Consider the following 17,593-nt stretch of genomic DNA (forward strand, 5'->3'; position numbering starts at 1 on the left):
ATGAGGCTAGTATTTTATACTCTATATTTTGATCATCTTTTTAGCATTAATTTAACTTATGGCGTATACGTATAGTGTAGAATAATTTCCAATCTAACAGTGGGCACATACACATTAAATAATTAATTTAAATCAGGAAAAAAAAATGAAATGAAAAGTAAATAATTACTGAGGTGTTTATGATCCGAACTGAAAAGCGAATTATTTCCGAGATCGAATGTTTGTATTGCATTCAAGGGCGGACTGGGACGGTGAAGTACTGCCATCACGTGAACCCGCAGTCAGTGAACGACCGTCACGTCAGCCCACATAAAAAAAAAACCTTGCGCGTCTATTGCTAAGCTTACGGTAAAGAAGCTGAACGATAGTTTGAGACAACTTGAAATTGTTTTTGTCACGCAATAAATTAACAGTAAAAATGTTTTATGTTGTATTTATTCAACCTGATGCAATTCTATTCTATTTTCTTTGGACTAAATGATTATATCATCATTTATATTTATTATGTTTCCATTTATTTTAACCAACAATACGAATGAACTAATTCGTATTGTTGGTTAATGCCGACATTTTCAAAATTCAATTAAAAAAATAAATTTGGAGAGATTTTACTGTAGAAATTTGAAATAAATGATCCTTAAATATAGTCATTATATGTTAATGCAGACATTTTTAAAATTAAATTAAAACAAAATCCTTAAAAGCTTAGTGAAAAATTCCACTGGATTATGATTCATGATTTAAGGAAATCTAAAAAAATTAAAAAAGGATTTAAGGATTTTTTTTTAATTAAATTTTGAAAATGTCTGCATTAACATATAATGACTATATTTAAGGATCATTTATTTCAAATTTCTACAGTAAAATCTCTCCAAATGTACCATGATAGTAGTCAAGGTCATCATGAATCATAATCCAGTGGAATTTTCACTAAGCTTTTAAGAGTATAATTCTATGATATTTAAAATAAATGTGTAGTTTTTTTTTACATATTATATAATGATATGACTTTCAAATCCACGTCAAAAAACAGAGTTTAGATACATTTTCCGCTATATCCGTATTAACACAATTGTTGTTGGTTAAAATAAATAAATACATAAAATTATAAATATAAATAAATCTTATAATCATTTACTCCAAAGACAGTAGAGCAGGATTGTATCAGGTTAAATAAAAACAACATAAAACATTATTATTGTTACTTTATTGCAATTTTCAAGTGGTCTCATGTATCAGGTGGCTTTCAGCGTCATTACCGTAAGCTTAGCAATAGACGCGCAAGGTTTTTTAATGTGGGCTGACGTGACGGTCGTTCGCGGACTGCGGGCTCACGTGATGGCAGTGAAAGTTCCCACGGGTCACGTGAGTTGTAAACGAAACCGAGTATCCCCGAGTGAGTGTGTGAATGTCTGTGAGAAAAAAGTTCGCAAATTGTAATCCATCAATATCAATATGCAACACGTCCTTACACCCAAGGCGTCATACTGACCGACGCCGTGCAATGTCCCCCTGGCGTCACTAGGGTAACGTTACAGGGGGGACAAAAACGTTGGTTTTCGCCTACCCGGGTCACCCAGTAATATACAGAGCACTCCCCGACGTCGGATTCAAACGACCCGGGTTACATTTGACGCGTCGCCCACCTCTTCGATGCCATGGTAACGTGACGTGACGTGTCGCTGTTGTCCTTTGGCTACCGTAATTCTAGAACTATGAAGCGCACCTCAAATGTTTAATGTCAACACTGCGATTCTAACCCCGATTGTGCTTAACGACCTCAAACCACTTTAAGGAGGTACACAGTGAACATAAATCGGTAAAAATGCTTAATTTTAATTTTTTGAAGCTTGGATTGTTCACGCATCGCGGAAGTCAAGAGACTCTCGCGGATTAATACATGCTTAAAAGGTCCTGTAAAAGTGACTATATTGTATATTTGTAGGTGTTTCAACTCCATAATGGTGAAATTGTTTTATGAATGAGTAAAATAAAGTCTAAGTTGTTTCGCTTGATCCTCTTTATAATCCGGTGCGCTTTCCTATGAAAATAGAACCTTTCATTGAGATTGCGTTTATGGACATATATTTTCTTTTTATTTAGCTGCGATTATGAGCGTCTACGTGAAGTTTGTCAACAGTAATCGCGATCCTGCAGAGGTGACGTCACACAAGCTAATAAACTGATCGTGCAGGAATGTAGAGCCGTCACACCACAGGAATAAAATGAGATATTGTGCTTGTTTGTTTAAAAGCGCCATGGAATACAATTGTAGATGTGTGCTTGTATAAAGACCGAGTTAAGTTTAATTTAAGTTTAGCGTCAGCTAAAAAGTTTTCAGACTGCCGCACACGCAACTTCCGCCAAACCTCTGGATGTTGACGTCACACTTGTTTACAAAGATCGATAGCATTTTGTCCTCACGTTTGTGCAGTAACTTGACGGAACCAGGTGCGCGTCACTCGCCTATTGAGGTAAGATATAATTATTGCTTTAAGACTTAAGAAAAAAATTTTCATTGCGTGTAATGTAACTTTCTGTGGTGCGTTAACACGAGTGCTAGTTCGCTAAAACGTAGCTTTTAAATTATAATGTAACTCACACACGTATTTTGTTTGTTATTTTGAAAGGACGAAAATATATTTATATTCCAATAAAAAGTTTGCTATATTGGCAGGTCATGGTAGGCGATTTATTTTATTAATATTCAAGATATTGATTTCATTTATCACTTCCGCATATTAATACAGATAAAATATTTATCATATTTAATTATATAAGTATACGTTTATTTTAACCCTTTTGGATGAGGGATTTGATCTGTTGTTGTTTTCTTTAAATGAAAGAATATATATAATATAATAATGAAAAGTATTTTAAATTCCAGCATAAAGAGGTAAACCAGATGGAAACACCATCAAACAATGGATGAAGGAAACATGGAGAGCTTATCTCTGAATGATCAAGTATACTTGCTTGTATTTATTGATTTATAATATTTAAAAGGGAGCACTTGTATGTTTTAATTTCTTTTTGTATGGAAGTGACCTGCAAGAACTGCCCAGAACTCCAGACCTGCTTGACATGAAACCTTTCTCTCTGTGGTTCCCTGACAAATGATTTCAAATGTGAAGTGAGTAAGTAATATTTGTAACACAAACTTGTAAACCTACAGCACATCCCATCATGGAAATAATCTAAAATGCAATTCTATGTTCTTTTCTAGGTGAGATGGAGTGCTGCATATCAGGTGCTGGACTAACCATCGGAGGTGGAAGGGGTCAACATGTCCAAAGCAGGTGAGGTGGTTACATCATACACACTTTGGTCATTAAAATAGTCATGTTTGGTAATAATGATCAATACATTTCTGTGGCAGGACGCACTGACATGCTGACGCTTATGGTCAAGGTTTTCTGGCTTCTGTTGTTGGAAACACTTGGTCGTGCCTGTCAAAGTGGAAGGTAGACTAGACTGAAGAGTCTTTTTAAATAGATTTTACACTTCAAATGATCAGAATCATACGACTTCATTAATAGAATGTTTTCCAGGTTCTGTTGACTTTTGGACAAAGAGGATTCGACTTTGTTATGGCAGTAAGGAAACGGCAGGAAGTGAAAGATTCTTGAGAAAGAGATGAACCACCTCTGGAAGTCTCTGTCAAGTCGTTGTGATTCCCTGAAAGAGTTGTCTCGCATGGCAGCGTCACAGCAAGGTACGAGTTTATTTAGCAAGTGAAGAACAGAACTAGTACAAGTACAGCTGCTCATTCTTATTGTCTTATTCTTTAAAGATGCACCATGGGCTTGACTGGTGAGGCTTTTAAAGATCTTCAGAGCATTTTAGGAGCAGCAGAAGTCAACATGACGTCACTCGAACCATGACTCAGACCAGAATCTACTACACACAAGTCTTCGCTGAGGGCGAGACCATCAACGTCGTGCAGATTCACTCTGATGGTTACTCGTGACATTTGTGACGATCTGTGAACATTTGTTTGATATGAAACCTGTAATAAAGCACAATTTGACATCATTTTGAATAATGCTCCCATAGTATTCATCCCAACATGATCAATGCAGTTGTAACTTCAGAGATGCCTATAATTGATACCAATGAATGCTTAAAAAATTAAAATGAAGTTTTTATGATAACAGTTCATATATTTTATTATGACAGGGTGATAAAAAGCAGCTCATGTACAATATTCATATTGTAGTTAATAGCTTATCCAGTGTCAAAAGTTAAAAGTTTGCTACTATTGGAATAATTACATCTATAATCACACGTTAGTAATCAATAACATGTACTGCTTACGGCTAATTAATAATTAACAGAGGCTTGATATTGAGGCTAGTATGAACTATCATGCTCATTTTTAGACCCCCAGGGGCCGCTGGGAATGAACTGGGGCCAAAAACATGTTTTTCATGACTGTTGCTCTTTTGCTCTTATGTGACCTCTGTGACTCTCAGGCATATGAAACTTGGTCTGTGTGACCTCTGACACCTCTAAAATCATATGCTGGTGGAACCATAATGATAGCCCTTCCCAAACCAGAAGTAGCTTCAGGAAGCACCTAGAAAAACGCCCTTGAAAACATATGTGTACAAATAGAACATGAAGAACCTCTAAAAGTTTCATATCATTTGAATTAACAATGGTCGATTTATAGAGCTTCAAAATCCAGATTTCTCCAAGTTTCCCATGATACCATGGGGCACAGGAAGTTCATAGCAACATCAAACCACCACAGTTCAACTCAGAATGGAGTCTAGTATAACATATCCAAATATCAGCTCTGAGGTCCAAGTAGAAAAAAAGTTGCCTAAGTCCATTTCTGGAAGATCAAGTCTGGTCATTCTGTTACACTCAGAGACCATCTTGACAGAAGAATGACAACCTCTCCCTCATTTTTGGACTCATTGACACCAAACTTCTCACAGGATAGTAGGAGACCTTCTGAATGTGTCATATAAATATCCGCTTTACAAGGGCCTTCATGCCTCTTGAAGTTAGAGAATTAACCCTTTGATGTAGCACAGGCCACTACAAACAAATGAATCATGTTGGTGTGTGTAGTTTTCTGATAGTATAACAGCAGTCTTGAGTCACCTATCAATAACATAAATATGTATATTTTAAAGTTCAAACATGTACTGTGGGTCTCACAAAGCTTTTAGACGTGCTGTCTTCTATTTCATAGTTTGAGTGTAATTTACAAATAGCTCTTCAGTTGCTATTTTAAACGATGATGATTACTGAGGATTTAAATCAATTTTTACTGCTTATCCATATCACATGGAATGACAAAATTATGAAAGTTCTTGCAAGTGTGGTGATTTCAAGAAAGCAGTGGTTTATCTCTATTTATCTTAAATATCTCCACTGCATATTGCTGAATGTTTGTTTGCTTATGTACTTTGGGTGTCGATGGTTAATAATTGAGTAGTGAAGGGTTAGGTATCGACGAGCTTATGCTTCATCCTTCTTACTTTTTCGACATGTTGGGTAAATATTATTGTTTTGACTATAATTATTGTTTGACTAATTTCATTGGTTTTGTTTGTTTGTCTTAAGTTTACTTTCTTATGTAACATGTTTGAAATAAAGCATTAATTCATTCATGATTCTTTAACATGTGATTTCTGCTTTGCCTGAATATTGTTCATGTTGAACTCTATGTCGATCTCAAACTAGGGTAAACAGAGACCTTTTTACAACTTTTAAAACACCAATAGTCATTTTCACAACACATTACCTGCACTGATGATGAATACTATGGGACGTTATTCAAAATGATGTCAAATTGTGCTTTATTACAGGTTTCATATCAAACAAATGTTCACAGATCGTCACAAATGTCACGAGTAACCATCAGAGTCAATCTGCACGACGTTGATGGTCTCGCCCTCAGCGAAGACTTGTGTGTAGTAGGTTCTGGTCTGAGTCATGGTTCGAGTGACGTCATGTTGACTTCTGCTGCTCCTAAAATGCTCTGAAGATCCTTCAAAGCCTCACCTGATGCCCTGCCTTGCCTCTTTATTTAAATTGCCTCTTTATGTTTAGTTTGGTTAGTTTATATCTTCGTTATTCTGTTCGCCATAAAGTTGTTTAGGGGGTTTTGTTTTGGTTATTTATCTTTTGTAGGTGAGAGCTACAGTTGTGCGACTTATATCTTGTGTTAATATTGTGTTTATTTCCTGTGGTTCTTTTGTTCAGGTTTCACACTTGTTGTAGTTTTTCATAGCAGCGATTTTGTTTTCGATTGAAGTAATGTCTATAATCGTTATTTCTGTCACGTCAATGTGTGGTTTTGTTAACATTACTAATGTGTTTTTGTTTTCCCTTAATGTAAATGATTCGCTGCGTTGTCTTGCTACTCAATAAATCACATTAATTTCTGGTACTTGTGTTTGTGGGCCTGTATTCATTTGCTGGAGGTTTCTACCCTCAGGGTCGTGGGTTTACATCTTTAGGTGCAAGTCCTAAAGCGGCGTTTGTTGGATACCGATTAAAACCAGTCCACCGTTACTCAATAAAATATATACTTTTAAGATCAAGACACATAAGACAAACACAGGAGTCTCAGAAAATCAAGGAAAAGCACACATAAAGACGTCTTCAGATGTTTCTTGAAGGAGTCAGTAGATCATCAAACACAGATGTTTCTTGAAGGAGTCAGTAGATCATCAAACACAGATGTTTCTTGAAGGAGTCAGTAGATCATCAAACACAGATGTTTCTTGAAGGAGTCAGTAGATCATCAAACACAGATGTTTCTTGAAGGAGTCAGTAGATCATCAAACACAGATGTTTCTTGAAGGAGTCAGTAGATCATCAAACACAGATGTTTCTTGAAGGAGTCAGTAGATCATCAAACACAGATGTTTCTTGAAGGAGTCAGTAGATCATCAAACACAGATGTTTCTTGAAGGAGTCAGTAGATCATCAAACACAGAGATGGTTTTATGAGTGACCTCTTGGAGCAATGAGCTGAGGTCACTCATATGTTCTTCCTTATGACCTCCTTCTCTGTTCTTCTATTTCTGTTTCTCCACCACGCAATATGATACAATCAGAAGAAACATGAACCAGGTTTTAAATTCCCTTCATATTATATACTGTGAATGCTTTTAGGGGCAAAAAAAGAAGGGACAACAACTTTAAATAATGAATAAATAAAAATGAACTTTAGTATTCTATATTATTTCAGTTTTGTTAATTACTTTGAATACTCCAAAGGGAAACAAATCATTTGTGATATATTTTAACATTGGAAATAAACATATAACATGCAACAAAAAAAAAAGATCTTGAAATAAAATAGTTAGATATTTAAACATTTCTACAGTTTTATAGTTATTTTATCATTTTAGCCTCATGCGGCTCATATAGATGGAGCCGCAGAACAACCACAGAAACCTCCAATAAATGTATTTCAGAAAGCAGAAGAGTCTCGATAAAAAGTTGGAAGATGAAAATGGAACCAGAAACTCAGTGTTTGGTCTGGTTTGTTATGAACTGAAACGCTTAACACGATTTTTCACTTGTCTTTACTCTATTTTACGATACACAACTTGCATTAGATATATTCGATTAACAATGCATTTAATTTAAGTTGCGAGTGATTCAGAGAATCTGATGCAAGTGTAACATAGTGAAGGAGTGGAATTTCATTCACTAAAATTCGGCAACAGTGCCACCTACTGTTTATATATAATATTGTCGATTGTAAGGATGAGGAATATAAAAGAAAGAAAAAATAATTGGATACGCAGTTTTATAATTTGCCCACAAGATGAAAACATTAACCATTAACGTTTTTTATTCCAATCTATTCTGTTGGAATAATACTTTAAATATTTCTATTTACTGATGTCAAATGAATGAAGGTTATTTTTGTAGGATAGTAGGATTGTTTAGTCAATTTTAACATCAGGAGTTTCATTTACATCCTGTGGTAAAATAAACATGACAATAGTGTAGGTGAAAAAACACTGTGTGCATAAACTGCCACAACATCAGATAAAAAATGTTACAAGTTATTTGTGAATAGTTTGATCTATTTGAATGTTACATTTATGAGAATATCCTCATAACACGATCATAAACGTCTACATTCTATATAAGCAGTTGCAGTTTTTCATCTTCCTCTTAAGAACCGCAAAAAGTAAACATTTCGTGAAACTTCACCACTAAACTTTCACTTTTTAGCGTCTAGAAAGAAATCCTCACACCTTGCAGACGAAGGAACACGGAGTTAAAGTTTTGTATTCACCTGTATTTTTAACGATCGTCTACTTGACAACATATGTGCTGTAGTTCTCCTACTTAACCATGAGATGGCGGTAAAACAAAGCAATTCCCAGTCCTGAGATATTTTCAAGTTTCGTTTTCCTGGAAAGGTGAAGGGCGGAGAGAAAGAAGAAGGTTGTCCTGTTTCTCCGGGACATAAATGGAATTTTTTTTTTTACCTGTTTTATTTCTATTGCCTCATTCCTATTATGCTAGAAGATGGCTACAGCAGAACGTAAGTCACCCTGTCGTTTTCTTGTTTGCTGATAAATAAACAACCTTATCTTTTGTGTACAGCTATAGAAGTCCGCAGAGATCTCAGGATAGTCCTGCTGGGGAAGACTGGTTCAGGAAAGAGTGCGACAGGAAACACCATCATTGGAAAAGAACGGTTCCTTGTCGATCAAAGTCCATCTTCTGTGACGACAACAAGCAGAAAAGAGATGTTCCATGATGACAACAGGAGCATCAGTGTCATTGACACCCCGGGCATGTTTGACACCTCCATGGACCAACAGGACTTGGATAAAGAAATCAAGGCCTGCATCATGAAGTCACTCCCGGGCCCGCATGTGTTTCTTCTCGTGCTCAGTACCGCCGTACGATTCACTAAAGAGGAGAAGGAGGTTTTCAGCTGGATCAAGAAAAACTTTGGAGCAGACGCCGGCCAGTACACTCTTGCTGTGTTCACTCATGGAGACACTCTTGAAGGCTCCATAAAAACCTACATCGGCAAAAATAAAGACCTGCAGGACGTCATCAACGAATGTAAAGCCGGATATACAGTGTTTGACAACGAAACCATGCAGAATGGTAGTCAGGTGAATGAACTGATTGAAAAGATTGATCAGATAGTGGAGAGAAACGGGGGTCCTTACAACAGCACCAAATATGAAGAGGTCCAGAAGAAGCTGGAATCCGAGGAGTTGTGGGGGAAAGTCGGAGGATATGTTTTAACAACTGAGGTTCCAACAGTTTTAACAACTGAGGTTCCAACAGTTTTAACAACTGAGGTTCCAACAGTTTTAACAACTGCGGTTCAAACAGTTTTAACAACTGAGGTTCCAACAGTTTTAACAACTGAGGTTCCAACAGTTTTAACAACTGAGGTTCCAACAGTTTTAACAACTGCGGTTCCAACAGTTATAACAACTGCGGTTCCAACAGTTTTAACAACTGAGGTTCCAACAGTTTTAACAACTGAGGTTCCAACAGTTTTAACAACTGAGGTTCCAACAGTTTTAACAACTGAGGTTCCAACAGTTTTAACAACTGAGGTTCCAACAGTTTTAACAACTGAGGTTCCAACAGTTTTAACAACTGAGGTTCCAACAGTTATAACAACTGCGGTTCCAAATCAAGATGCTGGAGTAGCTGCAGCAGTAGAAGGAATTGGAATTGGAAGTTACTTATTGTTATCTGGTGGTGCAGCTGCTGCAGCAATAGGGAGATGGATGAAACCTAAACCAAGAAGCGATGAAGAGAAATAAGCACTGCTCCAAAGACCAAAGAAACATCATCTTAATTTAGTTTCTCTAATTGAATTTTAAAAGCTGATACCATGTGAAGCAACGTTTGACATTTATTGACATTTATGACTTACAAATACATATGATCTCACAGGAACTTTTTTAATACTCTAGTACTTCTAGTAATTAACCATTTGTTTTTTCTTACCATATTCATTTTATTTCAAAGGTTTCCATTGTATTTCATCACTTTGAATTGTCCTGTTGCTGAATCATGCTAAACAAATAAACTTGCAATTTTCCTCTCCGTCTTCGCCTTCTTCTACCAATCTGGCGTTGGGTCGTGGGGGCAGCAGCTTCAGCGGGGAAGCCCAAACTTTCCTCTCACCAGCATAAATAGCTCCTACCAGGCAAGCCTGAGGTGTTTTCCAGAACCTTCCAGAACCTCCCTCGTGGTCTCTCTACTGGTGGAACGTGTCCTGAACGCCTCGCACCAGGGAGACGTAAACATTTAAATGTGTGTGAGTTAAAAAAGTCGAATCAGTGCACAGCGACATTAAAACACGTACGTTTCCAAGTAAGAAACAGTTTGTTTACTGAGGTATCTTTAAACACATTGAACATTGTGACTTCACTGCTTTGCTTCAACGAAACTTTCTTTGAAGGAAACACCTCATCGAAGAATTCTGAACAAACTATTTTTGGTACAATGTAGAGGGTGTGGTGGATAAAGTTATTCTGGTTATACAGGTATGTTTTTGTGCAACAATGCATTTATTACCTTCACATTAACAAATGGCAGCCAAACACAAAACATTCCCAGAACTAAAGTGAAAGAGAAGAAGAACAGAGAAGAAGGTCATAAGGAAGAACATGTAAGTAAGTAAATTATATTTGTAGACATTTTTCCAGACCAGGGTCACAAAGCGCTTAAACAATCAAAACAAAACTCAATAAAATATATACTTAAAAGATCAAGACACATAAGACAAACACAGGAGTCAAAAACATTTCTGCAGTTTTATAGTTATTATATCATTTTAGCCTCATGCGGCTCATATAGATGGAGCCGCAGAACAACCACAAAAACCTCCAATAAATGTATTTCAAAAAGCAGAAGAGTCTCGATAAAAAGGCAGTTGGAAGATTAAAATGGAACCAGAAACTCAGTGTTTGGTCTGGTTTGTTAGGAACAGAAACGCTTAACCAGATTTTTCACTTGTCTTTACTCTATTTTACGATTCAAAACTTGCATTAGATATATTCGATTAACAATGCATTTAATTTAAGTTGCGAGTGATTCAGAGAATCTGATGCAAGTGTAACATAGTGAAGGAGTGGACTTTCATTCATTAAAATTAGGCAACAGTGCCACCTACTGTTAATATATAATATTTATATTTCAAGGGACTGCTTCAAATCAGACGATTGTCAGGATGAGGAATATAAAAGAAAGAAAAAATAATTGGATACGCAGTTTTATAATTTGCCCACAAGATGAAAACATTAACCATTAACGTTTTTTTATTCCAATCTATTCTGTTGGAATAATATTGTAACGTTTGGTCCTCCACCCAATGACCAGACGGTTGTCTTGCACAGATATTGTTTCTTTATTTGCTGAACTCACAGAAAGCTTATTGTTCGGCCACAACCAACGCCGCTCGTTCTTCACACCACAAGTTGAACGTGAACTCTCTTCAACAACACCTGCGCATGCGCACAGACTCACCTTCTTAAAGTGTCCGCAACATTAATGAACAAAACAAATCAGGATCGTTACACTGCCCCCCCAACAGTTTGTTTCTCGACCCCGAGGAAACAAAGTCTCTAAAGTGAGGAGGCAGCTGACGATGCCTTCTAGGCCGATTGGATCTGGCCGCGGGACTAGGACTCTCTCTTCCTCTTAAGAACCGCAAAACTTAAACATTTTGTGAAAGTTCGCCACTAAACTTTCACTTATTTACCGTCTAGAAAGAAATCCTCACACCTTGCAGACGAAGGAACACGGAGTTAAAGTTTTGTATTCACCTGTATTTTTAATGATCGATTTAATATGTGGTGTAGTTCTCCTTCTTAACCATGAGATGGCGGTAAAACACACCAATTCCCGGTCCTGAAATATTTTCAAGTTTCGTTTTCCTGGAAAGGTGAAGGGCGGAGAATAAGACGAAGGTTGTCCTGCTTCTCCGGGACTTAAATGGAAAGTTTTTTTTACTTGTTTTATTTCTATTGCCTCATTCCTATTATGCTAGAAGATGGCTACAGCAGAACGTAAGTCACCCTGTCGTTTTGTTTTTCTTGTTTGCTGATAAAAACACAACCTTATCTTTTGTGTACAACTATAGAAGTCCGCAGAGATCTCAGGATAGTCCTGCTGGGGAAGACTGGTTCAGGAAAGAGTGCGACAGGAAACACCATCATTGGAAAAGAACGGTTCCTTGTCGATCAAAGTCCATCTTCAGTGACGACAACAAGCAGAAAAGAGATGTTACATGATGACAACAGGAGGATCAGTGTCATTGACACCCCGGGCATGTTTGACACCTCCATGGACCAACAGGACGTGGATAAAGAAATCAAGGAATGCATCATGAAGTCAGTCCCGGGCCCGCATGTGTTTCTTCTCGTGCTCAGTACCGCCGTACGATTCACTAAAGAGGAGAAGGAGGTTTTCAGCTGGATCAAGAAAAACTTTGGAGCAGACGCCGGCCAGTACACTCTTGCTGTGTTCACTCATGGAGACACTCTTAAAGGCTCCATAGAAACCTACATCGGCAAAAATAAAGACCTGCAGGACGTCATCAACGATTGTAAAGCCGGATATACAGTGTTTGACAACGAAACCATGCAGAATCGTACTCAGGTGAATGAACTGATTGAAAAGATTGATCAGATAGTGGAGAGAAACAGGGGTCCTTACAACAGCACCAAATATGAAGAGGTCCAGAAGAAGCTGGAATCCGATGAGATGTGGGAGAAAGTCGGAGGATATGTTGAAAAAGGAGGGATTGAATTAATGAAGGCAGCAGTTATAACAACTGCGGCTGTAATTCCAGGTGCTGGAGTAGCTGCAGCAGTAGAAGAAATTGGAATTGGAAGTTACTTATTGTTATCTGGTGGTGCAGCTGCTGCAGTAATAGGGAGATGGATGAAACCTAAACCAAGAAGCGATAAAGAGAAATAAGCACTGCTCCAAAGACCAAAGAAACATCATCTTAATTTAGTTTCTCTAGTTGAATTTTAAAAGCTGATACCACGTGAAGCAACGTTTGACATTTATTGACATTTATGACTTAAAAAGGTTCCTGTGAGATCATATGTATTTGTAATACTCTAGTACTTCTAGTAATTAACCTTGTGGGGGGTTTATTTGTTTTTTCTTACCATATTCACTTTATTTCAAAGGTTTTCATTGTATTTCATCACTTTGAATTGTCCTGTTGCTGAATCATGATAAACAAATAAACTTGCAATTTTCCTCTCCGTCTTCGCCTTCTTCTACCAATCTGGCGTTGGGTCGTGGGGGCAGCAGCTTCAGCGGGGAAGCCCAAACTTCAAGCATAAATAGCTCCTACCAGGCAAGCCAGAGGTGTTTTCCAGAACCTTCCAGAACCTCCCTCGTGGTCTCTCTACTGGTGGAACGTGTCCTGAACGCCTCGCACCAGGGAGACGTAAACATTTAAATGTGTGTGAGTTAAAAAAGTCGAATCAGTGCACAGCGACATTAAAACACGTACGTTTCCAAGTAAGAAACAGTTTGTTTACTGAGGTATCTTTAAACACATTGAACATTGTGACTTCACTGCTTTGCTTCAACGAAACTTTCTTTGAAGGAAACACCTCATCGAAGAATTCTGAACAAACTATTTTTGGTACAATGTAGAGGGTGTGGTGGATAAAGTTATTCTGGTTATACAGGTATGTTTTTGTGCAACAATGCATTTATTACCTTCACATTAACAAATGGCAGCCAAACACAAAACATTCCCAGAACTAAAGTGAAAGAGAAGAAGAACAGAGAAGAAGGTCATAAGGAAGAACATGTAAGTAAGTAAATTATATTTGTAGACATTTTTCCAGACCAGGGTCACAAAGCGCTTAAACAATCAAAAACAAAACTCAATAAAATATATACTTAAAAGATCAAGACACATAAGACAAACACAGGAGTCAAAAACATTTCTACAGTTTTATAGTTATTTTATCATTTTAGCCTCATGCGGCTCATATAGATGGAGCCGCAGAACAAACACAAAAACCTTCAATAAATGTATTTCAGAAAGCAGAACAGTCTCGATAATTGGAAGATTATAATGGAACCAGAAACTCAGTGTTTGGTCTGGTTTGTTAGGAACTGAAACGCTTAACCAGATTTTTCACTTGTCTTTACTCTATTTTACGATACAAAACTTGCATTAGATATATTTGATTAACAATGCATTTAATTTAAGTTGCGAGTGATTCAGAGAATCAGATGCAAGTGTAACATAGTGAAGGAGTGGACTTTCATTCATTAAAATTAGGCAACAGTGCCACCTACTGTTAATATATAATATTTATATTTCAAGGAACTGCTTCAAATCAGACGATTGACAGGATGAGGAATATAAAAGAAAGAAAAATGAATTGGATACGCAGTTTTAAAATTTGCCCACAAGATGAAAACATTAACCATTAACGTTTTTTATTCCAATCTATTCTGTTGGAATAATATTTTAAATATTTCTATTTACTGATGTCAAACGAATGACGGTTATTTTTGTAGGATAGTAGGATTGTTTATTTAACTTTAACATCAGGAGTTTCATTTACATCCTGTGGTAAAATGAACATGACAATAGTGTAGGTGAAAAAACACTGTGTGCATAAACTGCCACAACATCAGATAAAAAATATTACAAGTTATTTGTGAATAGTTTGATCTATTTTAATGTTACATTTATGAGAGTATCCTCATAACACAATCATAAACGTCTACATTCTATATAAGCAGTTGCAGTTTTTCATCTTCCTCTTAAGAACCGCAAAAAGTAAACATTTCGTGAAACTTCACCACTAAACTTTCACTTTTTAGCGTCTAGAAAGAAATCCTCACACCTTGCAGACGAAGGAACACGGAGTTAAAGTTTTGTATTCACCTGTATTTTTAACGATCGTCTACTTGACAACATATGTGCTGTAGTTCTCCTACTTAACCATGAGATGGCGGTAAAACAAAGCAATTCCCAGTCCTGAGATATTTTCAAGTTTCGTTTTCCTGGAAAGGTGAAGGGCGGAGAGAAAGAAGAAGGTTGTCCTGTTTCTCCGGGACATAAATGGAATTTTTTTTTTTACCTGTTTTATTTCTATTGCCTCATTCCTATTATGCTAGAAGATGGCTACAGCAGAACGTAAGTCACCCTGTCGTTTTCTTGTTTGCTGATAAATAAACAACCTTATCTTTTGTGTACAGCTATAGAAGTCCGCAGAGATCTCAGGATAGTCCTGCTGGGGAAGACTGGTTCAGGAAAGAGTGCGACAGGAAACACCATCATTGGAAAAGAACGGTTCCTTGTTGATCACAGTCCATCTTCTGTGACGACAACAAGCAGAAAAGAGATGTTCCATGATGACAACAGGAGGATCAGTGTCATTGACACCCCGGGCATGTTTGACACCTCCATGGACCAACAGGACTTGGATAAAGAAATCGAGGCCTGCATCATGAAGTCACTCCCGGGCCCGCATGTGTTTCTTCTCGTGCTCAGTACCGCCGTACGATTCACTAAAGAGGAGAAGGAGGTTTTCAGCTGGATCAAGAAAAACTTTGGAGCAGACGCCGGCCAGTACACTCTTGCTGTGTTCACTCATGGAGACACTCTTGAAGGCTCCATAAAAACCTACATCGGCAAAAATAAAGACCTGCAGGACGTCATCAACGAATGTAAAGCCGGATATACAGTGTTTGACAACGAAACCATGCAGAATGGTAGTCAGGTGAATGAACTGATTGAAAAGATTGATCAGATAGTGGAGAGAAACGGGGGTCCTTACAACAGCACCAAATATGAAGAGGTCCAGAAGAAGTTGAAATCCCAGGATTGGTTGGAGAAAGTCGGAGGATATGTTGAAAAAGGAGGGATTGAATTAATGAAGGCAGTAGTTTTAACAACTGCGGCTGTAATTCCAGGTGCTGGAGTAGCTGCAGCAGTAGAAGAAATTGGAATTGGAAGTTACTTATTGTTATCTGGTGGTGTAGCTGCTGCAGTAATAGGGAGATGGATGAAACCTTAACCAAGAAGCGATGAAGAGAAATAAGTACTTAATTAGTTTCTCTAATTGAATTTTAAAAGCTGATACCACGTGAAGCAACGTTTGACATTTATTGACATTTATGACTTAAAAAGGTTCCTGTGAGATCATATGTATTTGTAATACTCTAGTACTTCTAGTAATTAACCTTGTGGGGGGTTTATTTGTTTTTTCTTACCATATTCACTTTATTTCAAAGGTTTTCATTGTATTTCATCACTTTGAATTGTCCTGTTGCTGAATCATGCTAAACAAATAAACTTGCAATTTTCCTCTACGTCTTCACCTTCTTCTACCAATCTGGCGTTGGGTCGTGGGGGCAGCAGCTTCAGCGGGGAAGCCCAAACTTCAAGCATAAATAGCTCCTACCAGGCAAGCCAGAGGTGTTTTCCAGAACCTTCCAGAACCTCCCTCGTGGTCTCTCTACTGGTGGAACGTGTCCTGAACGCCTCGCACCAGGGAGACGTAAACATTTAAATGTGTGTGAGTTAAAAAAGTCGAATCAGTGCACAGCGACATTAAAACACGTACGTTTCCAAGTAAGAAACAGTTTGTTTACTGAGGTATCTTTAAACACATTGAACATTGTGACTTCACTGCTTTGCTTCAACGAAACTTTCTTTGAAGGAAACACCTCATCGAAGAATTCTGAACAAACTATTTTTGGTACAATGTAGAGGGTGTGGTGGATAAAGTTATTCTGGTTATACAGGTATGTTTTTGTGCAACAATGCATTTATTACCTGCGAAAGAGAAGAAGAACAGAGAAGAAGGTTATAAGGAAGAACATTTAAGTAAGTAAAATATATTTGTAGACATTTTTCCAGACCAGGGTCACAAAGCGCTTAAACAATCAAAACAAAACTCAATAAAATATATACTTAAAAGATCAAGACACATAAGACAAACACAGGAGTCAAAAACATTTCTACAGTTTTATAGTTATTTTATCATTTTAGCCTCATGCGGCTCATATAGATGGAGCCGCAGAACAACCACAAAAACCTTATTTCAGAAAGCAGAAGAGTCTCGATAAAAAGACAGTTGGAAGATGAAAATGGAACCAGAAACTCAGTGTTTGGTCTGGTTTGTTAGGAACAGAAACGCTTAACCAGATTTTTCACTTGTCTTTACTCTATTTTACGATACACAACTTGAATTAGATATATTCGATTAACAATGCATTTAATTTAAGTTGCGAGTGATTCAGAGAATCTGATGCAAGTGTAACATAGTGAAGGAGTGGAATTTCATTCACTAAAATTAGGCAACAGTGCCACCTACTGTTTATATATAATATTTATATTGCAAGGGACTGCTTCAAATCAGACGATTGTCAGGTTGAGGAATATAAAAGAAAGAAAAATGAATTGGATACGCAGTTTTAAAATTTGCCCACAAGATGAAAACATTAACTATTAACGGTTTTTTTATTCCAATCTATTCTGTTGGAATAATATTTTAAATATTTCTATTTACTGATGTCAAAAAATGAAGGTTATTTTTGTCAAACAAAAATATATTTTTTAGAT

The 17,593-nt window shown here is 37.1% G+C and overlaps 2 protein-coding genes across 2 annotated transcripts; both read left to right on the top strand.

The window, feature by feature from the left end:
• The first annotated feature begins 8,414 nt into the window (after positions 1-8,414).
• Positions 8,415-9,744, top strand: LOC148089948 (GTPase IMAP family member 9-like). Its single transcript, XM_087789044.1, has 3 exons — positions 8,415-8,533; positions 8,596-9,455; positions 9,730-9,744. The coding sequence occupies exons 1-3, from the start codon at positions 8,518-8,520 to the stop codon at positions 9,742-9,744; spliced, it is 891 nt and encodes a 296-aa protein (XP_087645170.1). The 5' UTR covers positions 8,415-8,517.
• Positions 9,745-11,923: 2,179 nt separating this feature from the next.
• Positions 11,924-16,336, top strand: LOC148089949 (GTPase IMAP family member 8-like). The gene is made up of 3 exons (XM_087789164.1): positions 11,924-12,041; positions 12,116-12,952; positions 15,223-16,336. The coding sequence occupies exons 1-3, from the start codon at positions 12,026-12,028 to the stop codon at positions 16,041-16,043; spliced, it is 1,674 nt and encodes a 557-aa protein (XP_087645290.1). The 5' UTR covers positions 11,924-12,025; the 3' UTR covers positions 16,044-16,336.
• Positions 16,337-17,593: the final 1,257 nt, after the last annotated feature.

The sequence above is a fragment of the Callionymus lyra genome, chromosome 1, assembly GCF_982586985.1.
Source record: "Callionymus lyra chromosome 1, fCalLyr1.hap1.1, whole genome shotgun sequence".
Classification (NCBI taxonomy): domain Eukaryota; kingdom Metazoa; phylum Chordata; class Actinopteri; order Syngnathiformes; family Callionymidae; genus Callionymus; species Callionymus lyra.